This window comes from Ruditapes philippinarum, unplaced genomic scaffold (genome assembly GCF_026571515.1).
Source record: "Ruditapes philippinarum isolate M1 unplaced genomic scaffold, ASM2657151v2 ctg6733_1_1_1_1, whole genome shotgun sequence".
NCBI lineage: Eukaryota > Metazoa > Mollusca > Bivalvia > Venerida > Veneridae > Ruditapes > Ruditapes philippinarum.
In genome coordinates, this window is record NW_026862505.1 from 23904 (window position 1) to 40999 (window position 17096).

At 31.5% G+C, this 17096-nt stretch overlaps 1 protein-coding gene across 1 annotated transcript in view; it reads right to left on the reverse strand.

Annotated features, from left to right (window-relative positions):
- Positions 1 to 17096, reverse strand: part of LOC132719319 (deleted in malignant brain tumors 1 protein-like) — an 84490-nt gene that overhangs the window by 11837 nt on the left and 55557 nt on the right. The window contains exons 10-11 of the mRNA XM_060703085.1: positions 3074 to 3209; positions 1643 to 1809 (exon numbers count right to left, since the gene is read on the reverse strand). Coding sequence (XP_060559068.1) covers positions 1643 to 1809; positions 3074 to 3209 — 303 coding nt within the window. The remainder of the gene's footprint in view (positions 1 to 1642; positions 1810 to 3073; positions 3210 to 17096) is intronic.

A 17096-nucleotide genomic window follows, 5' to 3' on the forward strand; every position in this document is an offset into this window, starting at 1 on the left:
TGACAAATAAAAAAAGTTATGCAGTTATTGGCATGTACATGTAAAGCAATGCGGCGCACGGTCTAACGACGTCAGAAGCGTATTGTCTTTAACGGAACAGCTGTTTACTTATATATAAATGGGCCAATATGTGTTCCACATGTTGTTGACGGTGGCAGATCCATTGCCAATATATATCTCTGTTCAATACGGTATCATATTGTATTGTAATAGAATGTATGATGATAATGAGCTCCTGAATTTACGCAAATTATCGTTCTTTCCTTCTGTAACTCCATTGCTCGACAAATCGCACATGTAATAAACTACACTAGGTCTTACATTAACATAATGTTGCTGAATGATAATGCATCATAAATGCGAGAAAAAAATGAAACTTACAACAAAATTGCCATTATTTTAAAATAAATAAAATGCATAGCTGATTTTGAGCCGTGGCTGTCAAACTGTTGAAAGACAATTGTATATAAAATAATAAATTATTTAATACAATTGTAAACCAGGAATATAATATTTGTCATTAATGCATTACCAATTATAATTTTATAATTCTAAGTAATAGTTGACTGCACCGTCCAGAAGCTACTGCCGTAGATCGTTGACAATGTCTGCAGTCAATCGGCTGCCATGTTTCAACGTCTGCGATTGGCGTCACCAACATCTTTTTTTTTGCTTCTCCCTTGTTTTCTATTTCTATATTAAACTTTCTTAATCGTTTGAGCTAATGAAAAACTATGTTATGGCTTCCAGGGACATTTCCCTTTATAGTCATTAAATTTTTCTACGTTTGAAACAGTTTCTCGCATTATTTTTGACAAAGATTTCTTATTAATCGATTTCGGAGACGTTCAGACGACATAGTTTTGACAGGAGTATTTTTTAACAAGTGACGTTTAAATTGTGATTGCAAATATAAACATGGCTTAAATAATGTCATTTTTTTCTGACAACGTCAAATGTATGTTTCATGACGTTTTTGCCTATTTTAAAATCTAAATGTGCCATATAGTAAAATATACGCATCATAAAGCGCCTTGTGTCAGCGCAAATTAATACACTGCATCGGGTGTGCGTTACCATGTTTTTTAAATTTGCTGTTATGGACAAGCTATTCACGTTATCAGATTATGTATAGCACCAATTAACAGGTATTATTTTCCGATTAAGTTAGATATATAACAATCATTGATAGGTTGAAAATTCTTTAATTGACAGTCCCAGTCCGGTTCATATTTGATCATCCATCGTATATCTTATGAAGCTTATAAAATAAAATGAAAATTATCTATCTATTATCTATTCAAGTTTTGGCATTATGCTCAAAATTAAGTTATGTTATATAAAAAAATTATTATCTCTCTTTCCACAATTTCAACATGTGAATAAAGCAAGTTTTGTTCAAATCAGTAATTCTTATGATTACCAATACCAAAACATTGTAGTTCAAAACTTTAAAAGAGATTAACACTTTCCGATATACTGTCAAAGTGCAAGTTTCTGTTTCTGCTCTTGATCGGTTACCATCATTATATAAAGTATTAAAGGAGACCAATTTTTACTATAAAATGCCGACTATAAATTGTCAATATAAATTAATTTTGGTATTTTAAAATATGTTTCTTTTCAAAGATTAGAAAATTACCTTTAGTACATGATATGCCGACATCTTCACTATGACTACATTTATTTGATCCCCGACTTCTAGGTGGACATTGCGGTAAGCTTATCTCAGTTCCCGTACAATTAACATAGTGTATTGGCAGTTTGCCGGCGCCGAAGTATGCGGACATTATGACCAAAGGATCTGTACTAAAATAGAGAAAACAGAATCTCCAAGTAACACTCAAAACGGCAAAATTGACAATGTTGCAGGCACGGTTTGATTTAGTATGGAAATTGCAAATAACCGTCCATGCTCTATAGCACGGGCCTAAGCAGTATTCAACATTTAATGTAATGGTGAGATTTGAATTAAGAAACATCAGCAGATGTGTTCATCTAAAGTGATTTAATTGTTGTTTTTTTATCATGACATATATAACATCAGTCAATAGCTTGAATCTCAACATGTTTGTCATTGTAAAATAAAAACGTTGCTTTTGAAATTATACAATACTGCTTAACTTTAAACAAACGTCTGTTTATTTTGCATAGAAAAGACAAGTTTGAAAAGTTTGTTTTCTTCAGGGAATTAATAAATGTGAACAAATAACATATTCAAGATGTTTGAAAATTGATGTTTTTTGCCTTCATTCAACTGTATTACATTTGAGATATTACACATGTATTAAGGTCACTTTAAATGCACTTTGCTGTCGCAATCTGAACGTAAATTAATATTTCTCTTGTTGATTAAAAAAGTGATGTGATCACATTGGGTGTATTTTTTATCCAAGCTGCATGTAGTTTCTAAACATGATTTAAATTAATGTCATATTAACTTTGCTAGACCAACTTTGATCCAAGAGGATGAGTTTTATAACTTAAATATGTATGCTCTGAGCATTGTAGTTTCAAAAAATAGACTTTTACGACATGTTTGCCATACAAGTCCCTAAGGCGGGATAATTTGTTTTGTCCATAATGGCATGATTTAAATTGTTTAAAAATTTTGATCGATCCAAACGGCAAAATTAATATAAGTTTCGTAAAAGTATTCTAGGCAGTGCTACATGCTAAATGTCAAAGCTCAAAGGTAGTTGATTAATTTATGTCTCTATACATAAACTAAATTGTACGGTACGTGACCATTAATGACCTAAGGGGAATTATTAAGAGGTATGAAATATGATGTTGCATGATTAATATCGATCTGGGACATTGAAGAATCTTATTTCCAGCTTTTCTGACCTTTACATCAGGTTGAAACAGTTTTTTATGTGAACTTTGATCGAAATCACTTTCACGATTTAAGACTTTTTGTTAAAAAAAAGAAACTTAAGTAAAGAACCAACGGAAGATGAACATACTGTCATCACAATAGCTTATCTCCGGGAAATAAAATACATTCTCTTCTATATAACATGCATGTTAACATATCAAGAAATACGTTAATGTCGTTTTTATTTCTTACTGTGGATAATTTAACATCTTGCAAACAACAGTTGCAGACAGCGTTGTAAAGTCATCATCGCACACTGTTCCCCAAGACCCATCATGCCATACTTCCAGTCTCCCTTCAGTTGGATTTGACCCATTCACCAATCGAACTTCAAGAATGAATTCAAAATTTATATGAATGATGATATTATAAATAATTTTAAAATAAAAAAAATATATTTTATGCAAAAAATGCCCCAATCGCAATTTCTGGTTTGGGTTTAATTGCCTTGATAAATTTGCCGGTTATATTATTGACAAACAAATGAAAAAAGTAAGAATATTCTATCTTTAATATCTCATGAAGTATAACAACGGTGTTGGTTATATCTTTTAACGAACAAATGAAAACAGTAAGGATATTCTATGTTTAATATCTCATTAAGTGCAGCAACATTGTCGTCTGTAATTATTGTTATATTCAACTTATTGTTGTTATTAGGCTATAATGGCTTAGTATATTATATTAATTATGTACAGTAAACTCCGCTTATAACGAACTCATTGGGACATTCAAAATCTGTTCCTTATATCCGGAGTTCCTTGTAAGCAAATAGCGAATTAGTTCCTTGTATCAGAAGTTTTTATAGCGAACAGTTTTACATATAACGAACTAATTGTTTACCATCATCCTCTATTTAGAAGAGCATTCGACTAACAGAAATAACTCTTGGGTTAGTCATTGTTGTCTCCCGTATATTAATTTAATAATGAAAAAAAGGAATAATTGCAAGGTTGTTTCTTTTTAGTATAATTTTTATGTATAAATATATCTATAAGACAATTATATGATATGTACCATGTATGCAATATTGTTATTTATTAACGATACAGTATCATGCACAAAAATACTCACTTTGCTTTGAAGAAGTCGCCAATTTTAGTTTTGGAATGTTTACAACTCTTCAGGTTAAATTAAATATACAATTTTTAAAAACTGTTTCTTCAACATGTGCATTAGACTCGAAGTATGACCTTATCTTGTGCAAACAATCAATAGCTTCATTTTTTTGACACAACCGGGTGATCATCTAAATAGATCTCGTCTTTCGAAGATTGACTGTCATCGTCATTATGTGTTCCTAATATATCCGCTACATTCGGCCAAGTTTTAATCTGTGCCGATTAAAACGAAAGTAGACAATGCGTGATCTGTTTACGGATAGCCGATATTTTGGAGTTCGTTATAAAAGTGTAATTTTCTGTACTTTTTATGTCATTGTGACTAAACAAGAGCTGTCGGTAGGACAGCAACGCTCGACTATTCTTAGTGCTTGATAGTAAAAAAATGCTTGATACAGTTACCTCCTCCTGTTTACAGGTTGGGGTCATGATAGTGAACAAGTGTGCAAATTTTTATCGCCATATGTCAATGGACTTTGAAAATATTTGAACTATTATAAAAACTTTAACGTAAATTCTGAGTCGAAAAAGGGGTATAATTCTGTCAAAATGCTTGATAGAGTTACCTCCTCCTGTCTTCAGTTTGGGGTCATGATGTTGAACAAGTGTGCAAAGTTTCAAAGCCATATGTCAATGGACTTTGAAAATATTTGATTTATTACAAAAACTTTAACGTAAATTCTAAGTCGAAAAAGGGGCAAAATTCTGTCAAAATGCTTGATAGAATTACCTCCTCCTGTCTTCAGGTTGGGGTCATAATGTTGAACAAGTGTGCAAAGGTTTAAAGCCATATGTCTATGGACTTTGAAAATATTTGAACTATTACAAAAACTTTAATGTAAATTCTAAGTCGAAAAAGGGGTATAATTCTGTCCAAATGCTTGATGGAGTTACCTCCTCCTGTCTACAGATTGGGGTCATGATGGTGAACAAGTGTGCAAAGTTTCAAAGCCATATGTCAATGGACTTTGAAAATATTTGAACTATTACAAAAACTTTAACATAAGTGGTTACGCCGACGCCGACGCAGACGCCGACGCTCGGGTGACTACAATAGCTCTACTTATTCTTATCGAATAGTCGAGCTAAAAATTAGTTCCTTATAAGCGATAATTCCTTATAACCGTGTTCACTGTAACCGTAATTTTTTACATTAAATAAATAAGGGCAAAATTCGGGCCAAAAACTTTTGTTCCTTATAACAGGAAGTTCGCTATAACCGTGTTCGCTGTATGTGATGTTTACTGTATTATGATAATGGAAACAATTTCATTTTTATTAGATATTTACTGTCTATACAAAAGTTATGCCTGAATGACCTATATAATAATTTTCAAACTAACAAAATTATAGAAAAATCTACTAAACAGCCATACTGTCAAATGTCTGTATCTCACGGTCGAACGTACAGAGGTACGATACTCTTTAAAAGGAGGTCTAATATAACGATACGGAGAAAACATAAACACACATCAGAGTGAGTATATTTATAAAATTAGTTAAAAACTTATTCACTATTAAAATTGCATAGAAGTCAATAGGTAATAAGCAATCGTAAACTGATTTTGTTTCTGTGAAAATGTCATATAGTTAAATCCCATATCGTGGATAATATAGTTGCTATTTCTACTTACAATGTTTTTATTTATGTAGAAACTCATTATTGAGTTGCATATCAAAAGCTCTTATTAAAAGATTTGTATTGACAACTTGTTGTCCAATTATTTAAGTGTACGATATGTTTTGAAACGATTAGATAACTGTACACTTCAGGTCAGGTAATTTAGATAGTGCTAATACTACATAGAACTGTATACAATAAATACTCTGCTTTTATTGACTTCGTTAGTTCTTAGAAGTTGACAGCATTTACTTTTATTATACTTGTATATACTTACATAATTATGTCACTTTTATTTCAAGAATAATTGTACTTTTGGTCTTAGAATATTGTGGAAAGATTAAATTCTATCTGTAATTTTTTTTCCTTTCTTTTTTTATTTTTACTGAAAAAAAAAATACTTAAATTTTATGCATTTTAACAAAATGCAAATCAGAAATTGCATTTGACAGTCTATATTTCATTCTTTGTCTTTGTCTGACACGTTTTCTTCAAATTGAATTGGTAAAATGCTTATCATAATTACTGCAATTTTATCCTTAATAAATTACATGTTTGACTGTTATAAAAGTTTTCCATATACATTATAATTTGAATTATATATACCATAATGGTTGGCCGTCAACAATACTTATTATAAGAACGTACTTTAATTGTCTACCAGTGTCACTGTATACGGGACGACAATCTAAACCGCGTTATAAACACAGCTTAATTGAACGAATTTGGATGTATGTGGCATAAATATGAAGCTAACCATGTATATCTACCCGATTTCCGTCATATCCTCGTGTTTTTCGCTATATTGAACTTGAACACTCCTTATGGTCCCAAAAGTACAATGTGTTTTTTAATAATATGGTATTATGTCAACATTATATACGTAAGTTTTATCATTTACTCCTCATTTTCTTATAACTTTTATGTACGAGAAAGAATCGAAGTATGTATGTTATATATAATGTAGTAAACTACATTTCGATCAGCTCTGTTGACTCATTAACGGGAAAACATCAACCACTCATCTAGAAACCCACGCAATTTTATTTAAAAGCACGCATTAAAACAAATTCAGTAATAATTTCATGGATTTTATGGTGATGGATTTCTGATATAAAATATTGAACCCAAAATGAGGATAGTATATTTTTAAAGTTATTTTCGATCATTTTGTTTTATGATCCTAATTGATTTGAATTTGTTTTACTTTAATATTTTCTATAGTATTCAACTTTCAGAAAAGAACTTCCGCACATTCTATAAATATATAGCATGAACAGCTGATGTAGGTTTTCATAAAAGATGTCAAACCACTGTTTAATTGATGTACTTATGTTGAAATAAGTAGTTTGTACAAATCCCAATAAGGTGAACCGAATGTCTCTTAAAGTCATTCAGAAGATGGTATCCAGGAATGCCATTATCTTCTGTAAAAAATCACAATACCATCTTCCTTTTACAAAACCTTTTATAAAACCAGTTTTACCTTTTCTTATTAGTTCATTAAGAAATATTTTAATTCTGTTAATTTGCAACCAGGTTCAATTCTATTTATTGTATGTATTAAAAGTTATCCTCTTTAGGTAAACATGCAATTATTCTTTGCGTTTGAGCAATGGGCAACTGACTTTAACACATGTATATATATAAGTGTTAAATAATTTTTGTCTCTTAATTTCATTTTGATTTCAAAGTATGAGAGAATTGAATATTGAAAAATAAGGAATAAGATGTGTAAATAGAATAGTCCTGTTATGTTTAATAAATATGAAGTTATTTAATTTTCAGTTCGTGCTGGACAAATGCCCCACATAACGCAGATTGCTGCCAATGTTGCCAGCAGTGGCATAGGACAAACATTCTGTGTATATGTACAGCCCAAGATGCCAATTTCAACAGGTGCCCAGCAAGCGACAGGAATAAGAGTCAATGGTGACATTATGACAGTAAACGGGACTGTTGTTGATACAGTTGACATTAATTGTGCTTTGGACAGTCTTATACAGTGGCTTGATAAATACAGTAATGTTATTGTGACTGCCCACAAATGTAGAAGGTTTGACTTCCCTGTGCTTATTTCAGCCTTATGCAACACTAGCAAAATAGATAGTTTTGTTAAATGTGCACAAGGATTAATGGACACATTAACGTTATTTAGAAAACCTTCCCGGGAAGACCTTCATATAAGCAGGAAGACCTTGTTCGTGACGTATTACAATATACATATAATGCACATACTGCCGAAGATGATGTTACAGCTTTGTGTAAAATACTTTCTCACAGCTGCTCATTGATATCTGTACAAGACCTGATGAAATTTACTTTTTCTCCAAGGGCTGTTTACTTTAACTTTTTATCCAGCAAAGGCAAAAAATCTGTGTACATTACAAGGTTTTGTTGCTTGTGGCATTTGTAAATTGGCCACAGCTGAAAATATTGCCAGTTCAGGTCTAAATTTGAATAGTCTGAAGAAAATATATCTTAGACAGGGCAAAGATGGATTGCATAATACATTTACATGTAAGAACTCTGAAGGCCAGCCACGTGTAACTTACACTAAAAGAGTCCTAGAAAGTGTTTTACCAAAACTTGTTGAACATTTTAAGAAATAATAAGGTGATTATGTAATTACAGTATTTTGTTAATTATTGTACTGTTGTTTGTAAAATCATTTATGAAAAGATTTGTAATGAATATAATTTTTGAACATAAAAACAATATTCCTTCCTTATTATCAATTTGTTGTAGAACATTTTGAAAGGTTGTTATATAACTTGAAGCAGCTTTGGTTATATTTATGTACCAACAATTTAAGGGCCATATAACCAGTCATATATCATAAAATAGTAATTTTTATGGTACTGTATTCTATTTTTCTTTGTTACATTTTATTTTCAGTGATAATTGTAACTTTCATTTTTTTCCCAGCATTTTTGGTCATAAATGATAACAAATGATAATTTTATTTTGCATTATGGAAAATAGTAACCAAATTCATTTTTTTTTATATTTCCTGATTAAGTCTGTGTCATTGTTTTTTACATGTTCATTATAGTAATGATAGTACAGGAAAACTCTAATAGAACTTGCTAAATTTCCTTCCTGCAAAAGTAGTTCAAAATCTATGATACAGAATTCTTTCAGGGTATGAATATTTAAAAAAAAAAATTAAAACCTAAATCTATTTTGTTGAGTAAGCTATTAAATGAATTAGCCATAGTAAAAATCTCTAGTAAATATTGATTAATTTCTTCAAATGGTAAAGATGATCAATGTTTTTTCTAGTGAGATTGAACTTTTAACAGATTTTTTAAGAATGGAAAATATTAGAAAATGGTTTTAATTTTTATGGAAAATGCATTGTCCGTGCACTGATCGAAGTGTGCATGCTACTGAGAAGTAATAAATATGAACACATCTAGATTTAACATTATTGTATTCATATTGTTAATGGTTTCACTCCATAAAACACAAGAAAACTCATTTTGATTGTCTTGAGTGAGAATTAGAAGACCTCTTTTTGTGGCTTAGGTCTTGTCCTTATTTTTCCCTTTTCGGAGGTTGAGAACGACCTATTATACATATGAATAACACATATTAAATCTATTCTAAGGTGTTTTAATTTAACTGATAAGTTTCTGACAAATATCAGGAAACTTGCTATGTAGTTCTTACTTCAAAAGAAGTTTGAAATTATAAATGTACATTTTTTGTTAGAGTATATTTTCGACCAATTTCGGACTATTTGAAATTTGACACAGTTTTGTTCAATAAGCTATAAAATGAAACAGCCATGGTAAAATCTCTTAAATTGGTGATTTGTTTCCTAAAATGATGTAGATAATTATTATCTATTCAATTTTTATTGAATATAAATTAATTTAAAAAAAAATGTTAAAATTGTTAATTGGATTAAATTTTTAAACAAAAATGCATTGTCCGAGCACCGTTTTGAAACATTTATGATACTGAAAAATAAAAAAATATGAAAATATTTTAGTTTTTGTATTATTATTTTCATAGAATTGATGGAAGTACACTATAAAACACATATTTGGATAGTTTAAAAAATTAGACCTTTTTATGTTACTTAGGTCTTCACTTTATTTTCTCCATTTTCCGAAATTGAGGGTGACCATATTGAAACACAAATATCTAGAGTTGTAGATGGTAACAAAAGTTAAAAATCCGGCAATAACATGCTTAAATATTATATATTTGAAAAAGAAATGTTTCTTTGTTATTCTTGAAAGTGCCCATTAGGGTCCGTAATCCTTAATTTAGGACATTTTTTTAATGTTTGTCACGTTTCTTAAAAGAAATGATGCCTCCTTATGTGTTTATTACCATCCAAGTTTTAGCTTTCTACATCTGTTAGTTTAAGTAAGTTCAATATTATATGTAGAATTTTTAAAACCAACTGTTTTACATGTATTAGAATCATTTATTTTAACAGAGTTTAATTATCTCTCTGTTTCTTTTTAAATGTCTTCCAGATTATTAACTATAGGTCTATTTTCATTTTATTTTATACAATGTTTTATTGAATGTATTTATATTGTTTTTAAGTGCAAAGATATTAAGTAGATTTGTTCACCTTTATGAGATCATTAAGCCCTTGGTGTTATAGAATTTCTTTAAAGTTGTTATTTATCTGAGATAGTTTATCTATCAGTAAAAGCAGTCAATCAACATTTAAGTCTGATAAATTTGCTTAAATATAAAAATTATCTTTTTTTAAATGTTTGACATTCTGTCGTATTTCTGTGGTATTAATTCATAAATTATACGATATTGTCTTTCCTCCAACTTTGAGAAGTAATGTTTCTTGGAATATCTGGTCATTTATTGTTAAACTGTAATTCATAATCAGGAATATTCTTTATATTGTCAGTGTAATAAACCGGCATATCACATCTTAATCATATCTATCACCTCATATATTGCTTCCAGATATTCTACATTCTTCAAAAGAGAATTGTTATGTTTCCAAGGACATTAAAAGCCATCAAATTTCAATATCTGTGTCATTCTATCTAAATGAAAACTTGCCTCTGTAATATGTTGCTCTACAAATTGTTGCAACGTTCCAGATATTAAATAATATTCTTATCTTGCCCATTAAATTGGCTGTGTTTGTGGTCCAATTAATCCACCTTTTGCTGAGAAATAGTTCTTAAAAACTATCAAAATTTTATTTCATTATCCTTTTATAAAAACAATTGTGAAATTGCTGATCAATAACTTATAAGTTATAATCACAACATATTATACACTATTCATTATTTATGATCAGTATTTAATTGATTTTTTTTCATAAAATTGCGGTCAATCACAAGGTTTTCATCGCAAATGATCATATCTAAAATAAAGTAGCTGCCATTTTTATCAACAATGTTTTGACAATGTTGAACTCAACAAAACTTCAAAATAAAATATCGGTACCTCTGAGCTTGAATGTTCCAAAGATTAACATATACCATTCCATTCAGCATACATAGTATTTTGCATGTCTACTGGAAAGCTAGTATTTTTCAAACAATATATATCAGATTTGTTTTCTTTTTTTTCTTCAATCTGTTTTTTTATACCATTTAAACATCAACAATCCAGAGACACACTTAAAATGACATAAAAAAAAACAATTTTATTATTAACAAACAATTTAACTTTGATAGTATACGAGGGTTGTCCAAAAAATACGTGCACTGCAGTTATTGTCGTGAGAGTTTTTAATAAGACCATATGAATTATATATCAATTGAAGGGGAAATCTGTCTCAAATAAGAAAACAAAAGAAAAAAGCCGGCTAACCGGCGTGTCGTGTAAAAGAATGGTCATTAAGTTACCTTAGTAACGTAATACCGGCGCACGACAAAAATTGGGTTAGTTCATTACTGTAATTGTATTAATTATTTGTTGCTTGTAAAGTGGCATTTGCTTTTTATGTTATAATTTGCTTTACTGTCTAAAGAGGAATGATTGATGCAAAGTATTTTGTAGTTTATATTGTTCTTATGCAACGGACATGTAACATATCCCACCAGTGAACGAATATATTGGACAACCCTCGTCACATAGTCCGGCATTACGGACAGACGTCTGCCTGACCGGTTGTCATCGTCTACCGACTCTCGCCCTTCTACAGAGCCTTTGTGCCATTAAAAAACCAGTCTTCGTAATACGGATCTTGTCCCCGCTTGCCCTTTTAAGTTCTTTGTAGGTATCTGTGTGTGTTTTACCAATATTTGCACAAACTTTAATGATCGTCCGTATTTCCAGACGTTTAGCGACTGACATTTTCACGTAATTACAATATTGACGAACTCACACAAATGTTTGTTTACGACTGTTACAATAGGGCAAATGACGTCAAATTTTCTAGTGACGGTAGGAATACGTACATATATTTTCCCCTGAATTTAAACCTTTATATGTAGTGTTTAAAGAATACCGTGATGCATCAAAATAATGAACTAACATAATTTTTTGTCGTGAGCCGGTATTACGTTACCAAGGTAACTGTATGACGATTCGTTTTCACGACATGCCGGTTACACGTTTTTTTCTGTTGTTTTCTCAATTGAGACATATCTCCCCTTCACGTGATATATAATTCATGTTTTTCTATCAATAACTCTCACGACAATAACTGCAGTGCACAAATTTTCTGGACAGCCCTCGTATGTAACACATCTTTTTAGTTTTGATTGTCCTGGTCAGACATGTACAAGAAAAAACAAAACAAGTTGAACGTGGAAACGATATATAAGTACATAGTAGTTACAAACGAATATTTTCTATAGTTGAACATTCGGAGTCACATACGGAGATTTAAAATTCAATATAGTTTACATTCCATAACGAGACAATATGGCGTAACAATATTATAATGTATTAATGTAAACACATGTTGCCGTAATGACAAAATGGTGGCAATATTAGATATGTTGTGCTGTTAACTTATTCTACAAGCTAATTTAAACAAGAGTCGGTTGTATCGGATGATGCTCCCCGAATAGGTTTTGGACACAGGAGGGTTTACCTCTTATGTCACAGACAAAGTTCAAAGTGTAAAAACAACCCATACGTTGTGCACGACAAGTCGTTAAATATGAATAAACGTATAAATCACTTCTGTGAAATAGTTGAAAATCTGACTTGAAATAACGAAGTTATGGGCCGGACACAATTTTGCTGCAAGGTCATGCTGTGACCTTGACCTTTAAGGAAGGGATTCAAATGTTTCGTGCGACACGTCGACTTAATATGGTGATCATTTCTGTGAAAAAGTTGTTAATTCCGACTTCAAATAACGACTTTATGGGCCGGACACGATTTTGCTGCAAGGTCATGTTGTGACATTGACCTTTAAGGTAGAGACCCAATTGCTGCGCGCGACATGTCGTCTCAATATGGTAATCATTTTTGGAAAATAGTTGTAAAATCAGACTTCAAATGTCAAAGTTTTGGGCCGGACATGATTGTGCTGCCGGGTGAAGCTGTGACATTGACCTTCAAGATAGCGAGACAAATGTTGCACATGACAAGTCGTCTCAATATGGTGATTATTTCTGTGAAATAGTTGTAAAATCCGACTTCAAATAATGAATTAATAGGCCGGACACGATTTTGCTGCAAGGTCATGCTGTGACCTTCACCTCTAACATAGCGACCCAAATGTTGCGCGCGACACGTCGTCTCAATATGGTGATTATTTCTGTGAAATAGTTGTTAAATCCGACTTCAAATAAGGAAGTTATGGGCCGGGCACGAATTTGGGACGTACGTATGGACGGACAGACGGACTGACTGACGGATGGACGGACGAACGGACAACCCGGCGACTTTATGCTCCCCCGAAATTTTTCGGGGAGCATAAAAATTATTGCGAAACACAGAATTTAAGCTTAAAAGTTACTAAATAATAACTTTTGTACTGATGATTATTTTTATATCGATGTGTCACATTCAAAAATCAAATCTCTAGATTTAAAATGCAAGGTCCCACTTGTACTGCCATAATTATTCATAATATGATTTATAGATGGTTGTGTCCTTCCCATGACATTGTCATTCATGGATGATTTTTAACAATTATGCATAACTTTTTTGCATTGATCTGATGTGTCTTACGCATAAAGTGTTGCTCAAAGTCACCTCTATTTTTTTTCATTTTCATGTATTGATACTCTTGTCTGGTCTACATTTTTGATTTGAATAGATGTGTTGCCGACATGTTTCGAAATATATTTCTTTGTTTGTTTGATTGTGTTTTACGTTTCACCGACCCAGTATAGGTCCAAGCTTTACTGATGGAGGAAGATCTCAGTTGTCCTTTCATGCATTATTTTAGACACGAACTGGCACTTGAGTAAAACCACTGACGTTCCGTAAGCTAGCTCGATAGTTTCCTCTCATGGAAGAATTCAAAGTCCCTGTCGGGATTCGAACCCACAGCGGTGAGGGGCAAGTGATTTGAAGTCAACGACCTTAACCACTCGGCAACGGACGCCCCGTGGATGTTCAGTCAGTCCAAGAAAGATATTATTGATGAATAAACACTACCAAGGCATATTTTGTGGCAAATTAAGACCAGTTGACAGCTAGAATAGTAAAAATTACGCTTATATATCAAAATAGTACTTTGACGAATTCATCTGTTAGATTATTGTTATTTATTCAAAGATGCATTTTTAAATAACTTTACGCATGAATATGCGAAATTTTTGTGTCGGGTGAGCATCAGATTAGTAATCACGGTGTCGCTTGCTTGATCCTTTGATGAACAAATATCTTTTTGAAAATAGATCATTCAGAAATCATGTGAGATAAGCAGGGGTCACTTGCTGCGAAATTTGCTAATCAATTATCAAGAAAATCCAGTTAGGTGGATCGAAACACGAAATAAGACCCAAACATTTGTTATAGAACGCCCAATTTCTATTTCATCTTTTGTTTTCTTATTAGGACACACATATTCTGTTACTTGTAGGACCATACTCCACTTTTCATGTACTGGCTGAAAAGTTTCACATTGAAAATTCCATGATGACCTCCGAATAAACTGTCTGCGGATGTTGCAAAATTCAAATTTTACTATTTTATGTTAAATTTTGAATTATCCTTGAGCCGGCGCTAGGGGGTGTTGACGGTAGTTTGCACTTTCCAGAACCATCCATGAACAGGCTCAATCAAACCAAGTCTGCCACATTTTCAATTTTACCGTTTATTGAAAGCTCTTAAGGGATTGTATTTCTCCTTATTCACACCAGTTACTTATGCCAGAATAGAGTGAAAAACGGAAAGCTTTCAGCACACACAATATGGCACATTTACGCTCAGTTCGATTGCGCCTATTCATGGACAGCAGTGGTATATGCAAGCTTCCATCAATGTCCTCTAGCACAGGCTTAAGCAAAATTCAATTTTTCAACAAAAAAGTAGTGAATTTATAATAGTGAAATTTTAATTTTTAAACATCCATAGATAAGTTCCTAAGACGGTATTAAATAGATCTTCAATGTAACAATAATATTTCGCCATTCCATGAAAAGCAGCGTATGATCTCAACTCAAGTAAAAGAATGTGTGTAACCTAAATATCAAAATTGTGTTGAACTAAATAATTGAAATTTTTGAATTAGGGTTATGAAGTCTTCATATCAGAGAAAAGTCACCAAAGGATATATCCTAAATCAGGCAACATATCCTTGAGGGTGATATCTAGTATTCACTAAGGAATATTAGAAAATTCTGGAAACAAAGTGATCCCTCGGAAGCATTAATCACAACAAAATAACATAAGAATTGCAGACTTAGTTTGATTGAGTCTGTACATGAGGGATAATGAATAAGTGCAACATCCCTGACGCCCCCTAGCACCGGCTTGAGCGGTACTCAATTCTCAACACTTTATAGTGCTGGCATCAATGATCCCGAAGGACCAACAGGAAAAAAGTCAAATTTCATAATTCTTTCTGTGACAAGTATTCTAAATGATAAATGATAGTTTAAACATGTTTTCAATATTTGGATGCTTTGTGTGCAGTACTATTCACTACTTTTACTAAACATATTCATTAATAAATGCTAATTCTATAAATGACAACACTTCTTCGTGTTTATATCAAATTTCCCAACTACACTCGCACAAAATGCATTACACATATACTCGGTACCTATGATATCACGGGTTCTATGATATCACGGTATTTACATTTTCTTTGACTGCTAGTAAAAGCAACACACGACGATGCTAATATTTTTAAAACTGGCATACTAACTTCATTTTCATCTGCCAATAAGTTTAATTTTGTAAATAATGAATATATTCATGTGAAGTAAATTTTTTTTATAAAATCTTTATATTTGACTACTATTTTCCTTCATTGCTTTTACACAGTCTATTAAAATATGTTACAATCGCATATACTGACATATGGTCTGTTCATAAAGTTTGAATACTTGGAGGTTTTTCACAACTTAACTTGAATATGTTGACCCATCTATTATTTCATACTTGCATTTTCGTGTTGTACCACGATATCATAGTAACCTCCTCCAAAATTACCCAAAACGGCAGACATTGGAAATAGTTAAAAAAAAATGTAATTTTAATTGGATCTTTTCAAAGACAGTTTTAGAAAAGGTTCACTTATTAGATGGAAGACAAATTTCATTCATGTATGATATTTATATTTGAATATTTTCCTTGATATCAAAGAAACCCCGGGCTACATCATGGTTCTTGATTGATATAAAAGTGTGTTTTTTTGTTTGTTTAGTTCAGATAGTTTTGATAGTTCAGGTGATTGGCCAATGACTAACGTTTTGATACTATAAAACAACACCAAAATTTAAAATCGTTTGAGAAAGGAAGATAAAAGTTTTTCTGAGGCACAATGGGCCTTTAAGGAAAACAGAATCAATTACAGGTGTTATAAACTTGTATAAAGAATATCAAAATTAGAAAGAACACAATTAAACTGTTTCTTCCCGTAAAAGTATGTTGACTAAGTATCGTGATGTCTTCAGGTTTAAGTTCAATTTTATCTCACACACACTTTTTAGTGCTCTTCTGAGAAACATGCCTAGCGACAATTTCAATTTTACTAAGATGAAACGAAAGTATTTTGGATGTTTTTTTTATACATTTTTGTGTTAATTTATTATGATACTTTCAATCTTTACCATGAAACGATGTTAATTTTTTCTTAATTGATTAAAGATTTAATATACTGAAATTTGAAAATACTTCAGTTTGGTTTTAAATATAAGATAAATAGCTTTTGAATACACACACATACACGATTTAGTAAGTTCTTTACTTCATACACTATAGATAAACACAGTACAAGTACAAAGCGTCATTAAAACTGGCATGTTTGAAAGGACCAAATTAGGTTGACCAGCAATAGGAAGTACAACTTTCAAAAAAAAAAAAAATAATTATGTCATTGAAAGTAAAATTT